Raw genomic sequence first — 14450 nt, forward strand, 5'->3', positions numbered from 1 at the left:
TTATTTTGGGACATTAGAGCACATCAGACATATCGAATTGCATTCTGAATACAAAGAATGTCATTCTGATATCAAATAATTTTGATTTTTGAAATTAGCAATTTAATACACATTTTATGGCAAATCATTGTAAATTGATATTTTTGATATTTAACAGTACTTGAAGTAAACTTTATAAATCTGATGATTTATACTTAAAGTGTATGTAGGTGGGATAAAAAGCCGACGATCAATTTAAAATTTTGACCTTTCGTATTGAAGATATGGATTTTTTTTTCCAAAACACCAAACAAAAATAAGGTCTTTTTGGGAAAAAAATCCATATCTTCAATATGAAAGGTCAAAATTTTCAATTGACCGTCGGCTTTTCCTCCCTGCTACATACACTTTAAGAATATATCATTAGATTTATATAATTTACTCTGAGGACTGTTATATATCAAAATGTGAAAAATATCAAATTTTTATAATTTGTCATAAAATTTGTATTATATTGTGATTTTGAAAAATGAAAATTATTTGATATCAGAAAGACATGCTTCAGATTCAGAATGCAATTCGATAGGTCTGAGGTGCTCTCATGTTCCACAAAAAATACTGTCGAAACGCAATAAACGCTCATTTTGGATCCCTTAATATGAATGTGAAATAAGTGTAATATGAATATTCAGAGAATACTCTTTCTACTGATATAAAGCTTAGTTTGATTGGTTGACAGGAATAACCCGCAATTTTATTTGGAATATCTGGGGGAAAATTGGCCAATCAGCCAAAATCTGGGGGTGGGGGTGCAGGGCACGTTTAATCGATCTAAAATTTCTAAAAATCACATAGAAAAATTGCCAAAAAATGGCCCCCAATCAGACCCGGTGCCCCCCCCATCATGGTCGGTGCCACCCCAATGTGATGACCCACGCTACGCCACTGTCAAAGGATGAATTCTTCCTGTTCAAATACATTGGTAGACCACCCGCTGTGCTTGGGGTTACATTCCATAATGCTAATATGTCTGCGCCCGTGTGTGTCATGTTATAATGTTCTCATGCATTTTGCTATCTTTGTTGTATATATTTTGTTTCACACTTGCATTATTGTATTTTTCATTGTTGCATGTTGCGCTGTGATCTATATGAAATGGCGCATTATAAATGCCTAATGTATGTATGTATGTAGGGGTGTATGTAGGTATGTATGTACCGGTATGTATGTATGTCACGTCCGTGTCCAGAAAATTTTCCCGAGAAAATGTACCCATGCATTTTAAAAATGTTGACTGTCTGTGGCAGTTTATATTATCATGTATTCTAGCTAAAAATGGTTAGGCGGGTACTCATAAAGACTATGGCATTTTGATTTCAGGGACCTTGTATGGAGGGACTGGAAACGCCTTCCATCCATTGTGCTATGCGAGTTGCTGGTTTACAAATTATCCTCAGTTGAGCAAGCATGAATAATACGTTGATCAATAGACCCTAGTACGGATCCAAGCATAGTTACAACACTGCGCTTGGCTTGTCTTGTACATTGCAAAATGAGCCTACATGTTTACTAGTATAATGACAGACTCTAGAAATGCCAACATAAATCTTCAAAGAACATCATCTTATTTCAGTATCGAAATCAGTAGGAATACCAAGCGTACGGTGTACACAGTCCAGAAAAAATATAATTTTGTTTGTTCTAGCATTATGTATCTCCACAAAATTATCACATTTTGTCTCCAAAATCCTATGTAAATGATTCTCAATGCTTCACAGAAATTATTTTCGACAAAGGATAGACATTTTACACAATTTGTCATAACTTAAAAAGATATTGGAATACTTTGATGTGTTTTTGATATTTTGTAGAGCAACATGAGTAAATAATAAAATTCAAACATCGGGCGCAACTCGCATACAATCGAAGGTCGTGAAAGATAATCTGATAACAATAGCTTGACAATAGCTATCAATAATCCCGTTTCCAGTCCCTTTATACACGGTCCCTGATAATTTAGAGTAGATTATTAAACAGAGATGCCAGTGACTTGCCCCAAAAAATCTGAAAATAATACGGACAATTGAATACATGAATTTAAAACCCACCCAAGTCCATGGGAAGTGATTTTGAGAAAAAAAACCTGTATATCATTTTAATTCCTTCAGTTAGATTTACCTGGTCAATATCATATGGTAAGTTTTACATGCAAATCAGTGGGTTAAACTGTATTAGGTATGACGATTAGCATTTCAGGGACTTCGTGGGGGTTCATTTTAAATGCTGGACTTGGGTGGTTTTTTGAATCATATACAAAAACAATGTTGGAATGAGATTACCACTAGTAAGATAATACAAAATAAAGCACACAGGTATGTATGTATAATGTTGATAAGCATACTGCCATGTAATATAAACCACACACTTTCATTGATTAAACCCATTTTTTTTTTAAAATTCATTCTCCAGCAATGAATGTGTTACAAGTGGACTTTTATATACTGGATTTCAATACATGTGTTACAAGACTCATATTCTGGACGTGGGTGGTTCTTTCATACATGCTATTTTTCACATGCTCAATAGACACAGAGGATGAATTTGAGTTGTTCTTTCATACATATGACAGGCCTATGTATAGCAACAATTTCCCATGCTTAACTCAATTTGGCCAAAGTATGGACTTAGGTGGGTTTCTTATTCATATATTCAATTGCAAGTCATAGGGAGCGTAATGACCAGAGCACAAAAATACAAATACAAAATTGTAATTTTTTTGTTAATTTTTTCCACAAATCAACCACAAATGATTGTAGTAATTGGCTCTAGGTCCAGGGACTCTTCAAATTATGAAATTTATTTAATTATTGCACCGCACCTACACCATAATCCCCCGTAGTTGTAAATAAATCATGTTAAGATGCTTACCCCACCATATGGGCAAACCTGCCCCAGCATGGGCAAACTTGCCCCACTTCACAAATGTGTTTGTTGCTTTACTATGCTGCTATTGTCAGGCTTACAGTCCTGAGATTGGGGTCGTATGTAGCAAAGACAAAGGGCTTTCACAAGGGCCAATCTGGTCCCTTCTAACCTTAAAATTGACATCGCTGGGCTAGTCGGAAAAAAATAGGGTGAACACTCCCTGGTCTCCCCTATGTTGTCCTATACCAGTGTGATCAACTATATACATGGGTGATATACACCAATGTGTGTATCCAATCAAATCAGATAATACTGATAGCTTGCCCTGCCCCCAGTGTTCTGCTAGTGGTTTCCCATACATGTAAGTGATATACACCAATGTGTATCCAATCAAATCAGACAATACTGGTAGCTGGCCCTGCCCACCAGTGTTCTGCTAGTGGTTAACCGTGATATAAACCAATGTGTATCAGAAAATACTGGTAGCTTGCCCCGCCCCCAGTGTTCTGCTAGTGGTTACCCATACATATAGGTGATATACACCAATGTGTATCCAATCAAATCAGATAATACTGGTAGCTTGCTCCACCCCAGTGTTCTGCTAGTGGTTAATCATACATGTAGGTGATATACACCAATGTGTATCCAATCAAATCAGATAATACTGGTAGCTTGCTCTGCCCATCAGTGTTCTGCTTGTGGTAACCATACATGTAGGTGATATACACCAATGTGTATCCAATCAAATCAGATAATACTGGTAGCTTGCCCTGCCTCACGCATGCCCAGTGATCTGTCGGTGATTATGCTCATATACACCAGTGTATCTAATACATAAAGCCGTCCAATGAGTGTTGTACATTTTGTGTTAATCAAGTAATTGACTGGTGAAATATAAAACCTCTACTTTTATAATACATGAAGTAATCAGGATTATATGATCATTTTGTGATTTGAAACGGAGCTGACAACATCACCATGGCTAGACTGGCTTATTGCAGGATTCCTGGTATACTCCTATGCTATATGGGAATAGCAATGGTGTTATACTTGATTTTGTTTTCATGTAGTACACAGATGACTGTGAATGGACAGGAATACAATGGGACAACCAAGTGTGTCAGTGAGGAATCTTGGTTTTATGAACATCAAACAAAATGTCACATGGAATGCGTATCTAATTGCAACTGTACTTTGCATGATGCCGACACCATAATCAGTAACTGCACAGATGGACACGTATCTGAGACTCAAATTTTGTATCCACCAGGTAATGTGACTGATCTCTGCTGGGATAACAGTACTTTGCATGGTATTGAACCAATGGCATTTGTAAGTTTTGGTAGCAGGTTACGAACATTGGATCTGAGTCGTAATGCATTACGTGAGATTCTGCCAGGTGTGTTTGAAGGACTGACAAGTCTGGAGATGTTAGACCTGTATCACAATGCATTACGTGAGATACAGCTGGGTGTGTTTGCAGGACTGACAAGTCTGGAGTCGTTATACCTGAATTACAATGCATTACTTGAGATACAGCCTGGTGTGTTTGCAGGACTGCCAAGTCTGTATAGGTTAGACCTGTCTAACAATGCATTACGTGAGATACAGCCTGGTGTGTTTGAAGGACTGACAAGTCTGGAGTGGTTACATCTGGATAACAATGCATTACGTGAGATACAGCCTGGTGTGTTTGCAGGACTGACAAGTCTGGAATGGTTAGACCTGGATAACAATGCATTACGTGAGATACAGCCTGGTGTGTTTGCAGGACTGACAAGTCTGGATAGGTTAAACCTGGATAACAATGCATTACGTGAGATACAGCCTGGTGTGTTTGCAGGACTGCCAAGTCTGTATAAGTTAGACTTGTCTAACAATGCATTACGTGAGATACAGCCTGGTGTGTTTGCAGGACTGACAAGTCTGAATAGGTTATACCTGTCTAACAATGCATTACGTGAGATACAGCCTGGTGTGTTTGCAGGACTGACAAGTCTGAATAGGTTATACCTGTCTAACAATGCATTACGTGAGATACAGCCTGGTGTGTTTGCAGAACTGACAAGTCTGGAAAGGTTATACCTGTCTAACAATGCATTACGTGAGATACAGCCTGGTGTGTTTGCAGGACTGACAAGTCTGGAAAGGTTATACCTGGATAACAATGCATTACGTGAGATACAGCCTGGTGTGTTTGCAGAACTGACAAGTCTGAAGGAGTTAAACCTGTCTAACAATGCATTACGTGAGATACAGCCTGGTGTGTTTGCAGGACTGACAAGTCTGGAATGGTTATTCCTGGATAACAATGCATTACATGAGCTTCAGCCTGGTGTGTTTGCAGGACTGACAAGTCTTGAGGTGTTATCCCTGGATAACAATACATTACATGAGATAGCACCCAATACTTTTGGATCATTGAGGAACCTACAACTACTGTGGATATCTTATAATAAGCTATCCAGTCTCCACCCTGACACATTCCAAAACCAAACCAGGCTAACAGAACTGAATCTTAATCATAACCAACTCTATTTTCTTCCGGAAAACATTTTTCTCAGCTTGACTCATGTAAGGTATTTAAACCTTTCTGAAAATAAATTGAATCAAATTCCAATGCTATCAAACTGCACCTCTTTAATAACAGTTAACTTGAAAGAAAACCCACTGTGGTGGATACACAGCCAAGTATTTTCAGGGTTAAATGAAACTGTTAACTTGTACGTCACTAGCAATGCAACGTGTTGTTATGCATCATCTGTCCAGTGTTACAGTGATAAAGCATCTTCTCCATTTCTAACGTGTGCGCGCATGCTGACTTTTGACTTCCTACGCATTATTATGTGGTTGATGAGTGTCTTTGGCATTTTTGGAAATATATCAGCTCTTTTTACTAGATTCAAGCATAGGCTGCAAAGTAATAAAGTCCAGTTTCTTCTCATCACAAACCTCTCAATATCTGATCTCATAATGTGCATGTACTTGATTATTTTGCTTTCAGTAGATGCATATTATGAAGATTTTTTCCCATCAAATTCTGAATCCTGGCGAAAAGGTGCTTTGTGTAGGTTTGCAGGAGCCTTATCTGTGTTATCCAGTGAGGCTTCAGCTTTCTTCATAACACTGATAAGCATAGATCGTTTTCTGGGAATAAAATACCCATTTGGAAGTCGACGCTTGGGCACTAAATTAGCCCGTTTAATAGTGGCTATGCTCTGGTTGGTGGCATTAAGTTTTAGTGTAACCAGCTATGTATTGTCAGGACTAAATTCAAGACTTTATTCTGTGTCGGAGGTTTGTGTTGGGCTTCCTATATCACAATTAAAGTTTTATAATGAAAGTAATGTTGGCACCACCATTGAACGTAATCCTGGTTATTACCCCATTTTAGAGGAAGTATCCCAGAATACATACAAAAAAAGCGAAGTGTCCATGTACCTGTCCATTGCCATGTTTACAGGTCTTAACCTTATCTGTTTCCTGATTGTAGGTTTCTGTTACACAGCAATTTTTGTCACTGCTAGAAAAACAAGCAGAGCCTCTGGACGCTCTGAAACAGTGAAGGAAGAAAAGCGAATGGCCAAAAAAATGTCTCTTCTTGTCCTCACAGACTTCTTTTGTTGGGTACCAATCGGGATACTATCAATTCTAGTCCAGGCTGGTGCGATTGAAGTAAGCCCTACGGCTTATGCCTGGATAGCAACAATTGTGCTGCCAATCAATTCCACCCTCAATCCATTTCTGTATACCTTGTCTGGGTATATATTTGACCAAGAAAAGTGTCCATGTCGTAAACGCCGAGGACAGGAAGAGAATATCCCAATGAGGAAAATTGCAGAGCGAGGAAATTAAAAGACAAAATCTTACAGACATGTTTGAGATCAATGTGGCAAAGAAATGGGCTATTCCAGTTAGAATCCATACACCCCTATGAAAGACATGACCTTAATCTCCTGCACAGGGAGTGTGAATTTCAAATGGGGTTACTGGGTGACTCCATTTGAAATCTACACCCCCTGTATGGGAGATTAAGGTCATGTCTTTCAGAGGGGTATGGATTTCAACTGGAAGAGCCCAATGTGTGACAATGTCAAAAAGCTGCATATTTAACTTTCTGAGCTGGACTATTTTTAACACAAAAGTCGTCAATATTTTCATTATAAATATCTTGGTGTAGATTATTCATCCAGTTGGTAAATCAAGAGTACAGAAATAAATCAAATACTGGAACTTACGTTTACGTTAACACGACGTTTCGTCCAAACCATCGGACATCATCAGGTGACTGAAATAGGTCGATTGGTCACGTGAGAGACGGCGATCAATCCCCGTCATCATTCTGGACAAGGAGGAACGCTGGTTTGAAAGGGGTGTGCGCGAAGCCGTCTGGGAGAGAGTCGAAAGACCGTCGCTGAACAGGACAGGAGGACTACGCTTTCAACTCTCGCACGCGTGGGACCAGGCACTGAAGGGAATTGATCGCTGTCTCGCACGTGACCAATCGACCTAATTCAGTCACCTGATGATGTCCGATGGTTTCGGACGAAACGTCGTGTCAACGAAACGTAAGTTCCAGTATTTGATTTATTTCTGTATTCTTTTTTTCATTACAAACATCGTTTTCTGATCATGCTATTGTCATGTTAATTAAAAAAACTGGCATAGGCATCAAGCAAGCATGCGATTTATTTGCGAGATCCTGATCTAGAACTGTAAATAGAACTGTAAAAATATTTACAATGATTATTCTCTTTATTTTATGACATTTTAAACTTTATTGTTAATCATATCTCTGGCATAAGCATCGGATTAAGTTTTAGTTTGCTTGTAAATAATATCTAAACTTTATTCCACTTGTACATACTAGTATATGTTATTGGGCAGTTTTGAAATCCATTAAACTGAGTCTCATAAAATGTGGGGTTTTTTTTATCCGGAGTTTACTTTTGTGTTTGGTTAAATTACAGAGTAACATGCACTCATTTGGTGTCATTTCAAAATAATATCTTCAACGCAATATGATAATTGCACAACTATGAACTGAACTGAACTGCAAAACTCTGCTAAATTGAGAATTTAGCTAACTAAAACAAGGCGGTTCTCGGACCACGAGTCTCGCCTTCTTTTGCAACCGTCTGCTTTCACGATTACTTTTGGTAGAAGTAAATAAACCTGCAACAACACATGGTGACCCCGAAATAACCTTCCAAAAATTTAGCTCTAAATGTTGACTGTACCCACCAAGTTTCATGTCCATACGATAGTTTTTAGTAATTTGACCTCACCTGACCCCTTGATGACCTTGGATGACCCTGAAATGACCTTCCAAAAAATTTGGCTCTAAAATGTTGACTGTACCCACCAAGTTTCATGCCCATACAACAGTTTTTAGTTATTTGACCCCAGCTAACCCCTGGATGATCATGAAATGACCTTCCAAAAATTTGGCTCTAAATGTTGACTGTACCCACTAAGTTTCATGCCCATACAACAGTTTTTAGTAATTTGACCTCAGATGACCCCTGGGTGACCCCAGATGACTCCAAAATGACCTTCCAAAAATTTGTCTTTAAATGTTGACTGTACCCACTAAGTTTGCCCATACGACAGTTTTTAGTAATTTGACCTCAGACGACTCATGTGTGACCTCAGGTTGACACCAAAATAACCTTCCAAACATTTGGCTGCAAATGTTGAATGTAGGCTACCCACCAAGTTTCCTGCCCATACAACAGTTTTTAGTAATTTGACCTTAGATGACCCCTGGGTGACCTTCAATGACCCTGAAATGACCTTCCAAAAATTTGCCTCTAAATGTTGACTGTACCCACCAAGTTTCCTGTCCATACGACAGTTTTTAGCAATTTGACCTCAGATGACCCCTGGGTGACCCCAGATGACTCCAAAATGACCTTCCAAAAATTTGTCTTTAAATGTTGACTGTACCCACTAAGTTTGCCCATACGACAGTTTTTAGTAATTTGACCTCAGATGACCCCATGGGTGACATCAGATGACCCCAAAATGACCTTCCAAAAATGTGGCTCTAAATGTTGACTGAACCCACCAAGTTTCATGCCCATACAACAGTTTTTAGTAATTTGACCTCAGATGACCCCTGGGTGACCTTTGATGACCCCAAAATGACCTTCCAAAAATTTGACTCTAAATGTTGACTGTACCCACCAAGTGTCATGCCCATATGACAGTTTTTAATAATATGACAACAGATGACCCCTGAGTGACCTACGATGATGACCCTGAAATTTTCAACAAGACTTTAATATTAAATGGATTCATGGAAGGAATTAGTACATCACATAAAGTGCTTCATTATTATTTAAATAGGTAAAATCTGACTACAAACTTGGAATATTATTGCCAAATTGGCAACTTTATTCAGCTTTTATTTGGTAGTTTGAGTTCATAGTGGGGTCATAGATGAAGCAGTGAGAATTATGGCATTGTGATTATTAATATTTTCTCATGATATTGTTGCCTAGAATCATATCATCATCATCAGCCATTGTCGGTCCACTGCTGGACGAAAGCCTCAGCATGTCTCCGCCAGGTAGCTCTATCTCTAGCCTTGCTGATCCAATTTACTAGAATCATATAGCACACATTTAACAACTGGTATATTCACCAATCACAAAACATGTAAAGAATAAAACTCGCAACTGCCTTGCATTCTCGATTTTAATGATTTAAGGGATCTAAAATGAGCGTTTATTGCGTTTCGACAGTATTTTTTGTGGGACATGAGAGCACCTCAGACCTATCGAGTTGCATTCTGAATACGAAGCATGTCTTTCTGATATCAAATAATTTTCATTTTTTGAAAATCACAATATAATACAAATTTTATGACAAATTATAAAAATTTGACATTTTTCAAATTTTTGATATATAGCAGTCCTCGAAGTAAATTATATAAATCTAATGATATATTCTTAAAGTGTATGTAGCAGGGGAAAAAAGCCGACGGTCAATTGAAAATTTTGACCTTTCATATTGAAGATATGGATTTTTTTCCCAAAAAGACCTAATTTTTTGTGGTGTTTTGGGGAAAAAAATCCATTATCTTCAATACCAAAGGTCAAAATTTTCAATTGATCGTCGGTTTTCATCCCACCTACATACACTTTAAGTATAAATCATCAGATTTATAAAGTTTACTTCAAGTACTGTTAAATATCAAAAATATCAATTTTAATGATTTGCCATAAAATGTGTATTAAATTGCGAATTTCAAAAATCAAAATTATTTGATATCAGAATGACATTCTTCAGATTCAGAATGCAATTCGATATGTCTGATGTGCTCTAATGTCCCAAAATAAATACTGTCCAAACGCTCATACCCCAGCCCTTAAGTTTAATTAACTTTTGAATATAAAAGTAGGCATGAATCAATCTTTTCTAGTCATGAAAAAAATCGAAGGACACAAACAGACTTCAGAACTTTTAAAAGGGCATTTCGTGATCCACAGCCTCATCCCCCCACTTTTCTAAAAAAAAGTTGAGATTTTTAAATCACTGGAAACCTCTGGCTGCATAATGTTTGTTTATATACAAAACATTTCTTGCAGATTAATCCATTTAGCAAAGATATCGTGAAATTTGCATTTCGTTCTGGTATACCAGAACGAAATTACAACACATTGTCTATGGAGCAGGGTAATGCACATAATCAATCATACCTCGCAAACGCCAAATCGGAATCAACTGAAATTTTGGGAATAAGCTTTTTTTCGTGGATATCTACTGAAAAATGTCATAAAAAGAGGATGCTAGGATCACGAAATACTCCTTTAAGTTTAAAAACCTGTAACCACATTCTTCCATTTTCATAATGATACAACTGAGATGAAATACAAGTAAAAAGTGACAAAAATGGGTGTCATTTTACCGTTGACACAAATTCACAACTTTTGTGTAGCATATTTAGTGGATCATTGGTCATTTAGATGGATGTAAAAATGTTTAGAAAGGAAGCTAATCTATTTTGTATGGAAATGTTACAATACCAAAAACGTTCGCCTAATGGCGCTATGGGCTACCTTGACATAACTGGAATTTAGACACAAACTAAAAGTGCCCTCCCATAAAAATCCCACCAGCAAATAAGGGCACATACCTGTAATCTTGTTGGGATTTTTAGAGGGAGCTCTCTATTTGTACATGAAATTTACCCCAAGGCAAAAGAGCCCAGGTGCGCCATTAGGCGAACATGTATGGTATGGCTTATAAGGCTAATATTTATTATGATAAATCGTGTGTTGAAAAGTGCTGAAACTTGAATGTAAATTTAATTCAATTTTGGGTGATTTGCAACATGCTATATATGTTTTCTATGGTCAGTGGAAAATCACTCGCTAAAAATTTAGGTTTGGGTGATTGCTCCCCTAAAATGAAGAGACCTGTAAAAAGGGACATTTGCCCTCCAAACATGGAGGATCTTTTTGAACTTTAGGGATCTTTTTGAACTTTTAGCTACTTTTCACTCAAGCAAGTAGGTTCTTTTGAAATTTTGGACTCTTTATATACCGAATTTGACATATCTGTGACAAGATTAACCTTTTGTTGGATTTGAGTAGGCATGATGACCTAGGAATTTAGGAAAATTAGGATATATAATTGGTCACTTTTCATCCAAAATTTACTTGTTAGTTGGGCGTAATTGTATTCAATATTAGCTGAATTAAGCTGGCAAGTCAAATGATGATAAGATGCATCGCCCATGGAAATATTATCTCCATGATAATATTACACTGTTCCAGTGAGTTGAACACAATTATACCAAATCAGGTAATTGATTTCCTGAGTGGGAGTAGTCTGTCAAAGATAAAAGTATACAAGAAGTCCCAAAATTTCAGAATTTGTGAGCGTAGCTAGCAAAAAAATCAGGTTTTTTATGCTTTTTTATCATATCATTGGTTATTTGAATTTAATCATGATATCTCATTGACTACTTGAATTTGATGATGGGATATCATTGGCTATTTGAATTTATCAAGTTTGGTCAGATTCACCCCCTATGTGTTGCTCACCCCACCACCTATGTGTTGCTCACCACCCCACCCCCATGTGTTGCTCACTCCACCCCTATGTGTTGCTCGCCCCCATCCCCTAAGTGTTGATCACCCCCACCCCTATATGTTGCTCACTCCCACCCCCTATGTGTTGCTCACCCCCATCCCCTGTGTTGCCCACCCCACCTCAATGTGTTGCTCACCCCACCCCCTGTGTGTTGCTCACCCCACCCCTATGAGTTGCTCACCCCACCCCTATGTGTTGCACATGGCCCACCCCCTATGTGTTGCTCACCCACCTCCTATGTGTTGCTCACCCCACCCCCCTATGTGTTCCTCACCCCCACCCCTATGTGTTGCTCACCCCCACCCCTATGTGTTGCTCGCCCCATCCCCTATGTGTTGCTCACCCCACCCCCTATGTGTTGCTCACCACCACCCCCTATGTGTTGCTCACTCCCACCCCCTGTGTTGCCCACCCCACCCTTATGTGTTGCTCACCCCCACCCTCTATGTGTTGCCCACCCCACCCCTATGTGTTGCTCACCCCATCCCCATGTGTTGTTCACCCCACCCCCTATGTGTTGCTCACCTCCACCCCCTATCAAGCTCACCCCACCCCCTATGTGTTGCCCACCCCAACCCTCTGAAGGGGAGCAGCACTCAGCCTGCAGTATTCAGGGTGATTAGGTTTAATTGAGCTTAAATGAAAAAGAATGCAAGTAATCACATATAATGATTAAAATAGTCACATGGAAATGGTTCAAAATGACACTATCTGCAGGTTTTTGCTTTTAACGGGTTATGCCATTTTAAATCGACTTTCAAAAAGTTTTTTGATACATTCATTGATTTCTCAAAAAGTAAAAATCGCAGTTTAACAAATAACGGTTCAAATGAAAGCCATTATTGGGGGCTAATTGTTGTATCACTATGATAGGCCTGACACCAATATAAACACTTGTTTCGGTGACCCAAGTTCATGGTCATTTCTGCTCACGCACTTTTTACAGATGGCCTGGAATTTCATATTTCGGTTTCAGCGATTGCCGAAAAAGGTGGTATGTTTTTGAAAAGCGTTTCCGCTTGGAATGTAGATAGTTATTGTTGCTTTTACTCTTCATGATTTTAATTTATGCCCTCTTTAGCCGACAATTTTCAATGCATTTTACACAATAGATACGCCGCTTGCATAAATACCGCTATTTTTTACAGTATCGTTTTTGTTAACCAACATAACATCAAAAAGAGTTCTCAAGACTTTGATGAGACCATAGATACCAAATCGGACTACATGTGATGAACAGATTTTACACTAGAATCAAAAGAACCAGCGTAGGCCCTCTCAAAATGTACTTTTTTAAAATATCGCGTTGTGATAAAAATGACTGCCTTTTCCTTGTTTTTTATAACAAGGAAAAGCTTTACTTACCTCAAACTTCAAACGTAGTGCTGTCTCAGTGTCCGTTACTGGTTAGTATTATTCCGATTAAGCGATTTTCATGATTTAGGCCTTCTTAGCCTACATTTGAGCAACTATTTGCCCACACCGTGTACGAATATATTCCAAATATGGCGCTGCATTCAGTATCACACTAAACGACAAGGTTATACTAAGATGTGTAAGACTTTCTGACACTATATTCACGGTTGTTCTAATGGCTATTCAAACTTATGACAAATTTGGCTGGTTTGCGTTGTTCAATACCATTTCACCTAGTCTTGGTACCAGCGGTTTGTGCTCCTCCGTCACTAACGGTGACGGAGGAGCACAAACCGCTGGTACCGAGACTACATTTCACCCTGATGTGACAGTGACGTCACATCCGGGTCACGCCAGTATAAAGTTGGTTTCCACAGAGGAGTAAGATATCTTACTCCTCTGTGCTGGTTTTTCATACTAGCTCATACTACCATGCCGGTTGCAATGAGCGGTGTGGCGCGCGCATTGCAGACAAACGGACACAATCAAGACTTGTCATGGGTTGAAACGCTCTGCCGCTTGCCGGGTGTTCGTGATCGCGCGCCATTATCGTGATGATCGGGGAGTCCTTTTTTGTGATGAAGGCACCAGCCGAAATGTCCGTTTTCCAGAATGCAATGAACATAACTCTGTACTCCCCGGGAGATGATGTATTTTACGACACTCATGGCGGGAAAGAGATATGAAGCGAATTTTATTAGGGGCAGCATCACTCGCTAGAGTGCGATGGCGCTGGTGTACATACGCACGCGCTTAAAGACACCGCATAGATGCGCGGCGAAACAGCTGTTCACAACGCTTGACATCACTGCCACATCGGGTGAAAAATGGTATAGGTAATAGATGACTATGAAACCTCAAACTCGCCCCTCGATAAAGGTTGGCAATTGAAGCAGGCCTCAGTTTAGCGAACTTTGTCTAGTTTAATGCGATGCGAGTGCAAGCGCCGCTCAGACTGTGAAGATTTCTGGATACCGAATATGGGTTTAGATTAGGACTATATCATGTCCTCTAGGCCATATAAT

General features: G+C 38.9%; 2 protein-coding genes across 2 annotated transcripts in view; one reads left to right on the forward strand and one right to left on the reverse strand.

The window, feature by feature from the left end:
* LOC140141199 (NADPH oxidase 2-like) overlaps positions 1–14450 on the reverse strand; it is a 48097-nt gene that overhangs the window by 10900 nt on the left and 22747 nt on the right. The gene's annotated exons all lie outside the window — the stretch shown is intronic.
* Positions 3883–6775, forward strand: LOC140141616 (uncharacterized). The gene has a single exon (XM_072163528.1). It carries the CDS (start codon positions 3883–3885, stop codon positions 6757–6759), a length of 2877 nt encoding a protein of 958 aa, XP_072019629.1. The 3' UTR covers positions 6760–6775.

Source organism: Amphiura filiformis, chromosome 19 (assembly GCF_039555335.1).
Source record: "Amphiura filiformis chromosome 19, Afil_fr2py, whole genome shotgun sequence".
In the NCBI taxonomy this organism is placed as follows: domain Eukaryota; kingdom Metazoa; phylum Echinodermata; class Ophiuroidea; order Amphilepidida; family Amphiuridae; genus Amphiura; species Amphiura filiformis.

Bases quoted from the DNA above. Each gene is read 5' to 3' on its own strand.
- LOC140141616 (XM_072163528.1), top strand. From the start codon at position 3,883: ATGGCTAGACTGGCTTATTGCAGGATTCCTGGTATACTCCTATGCTAT.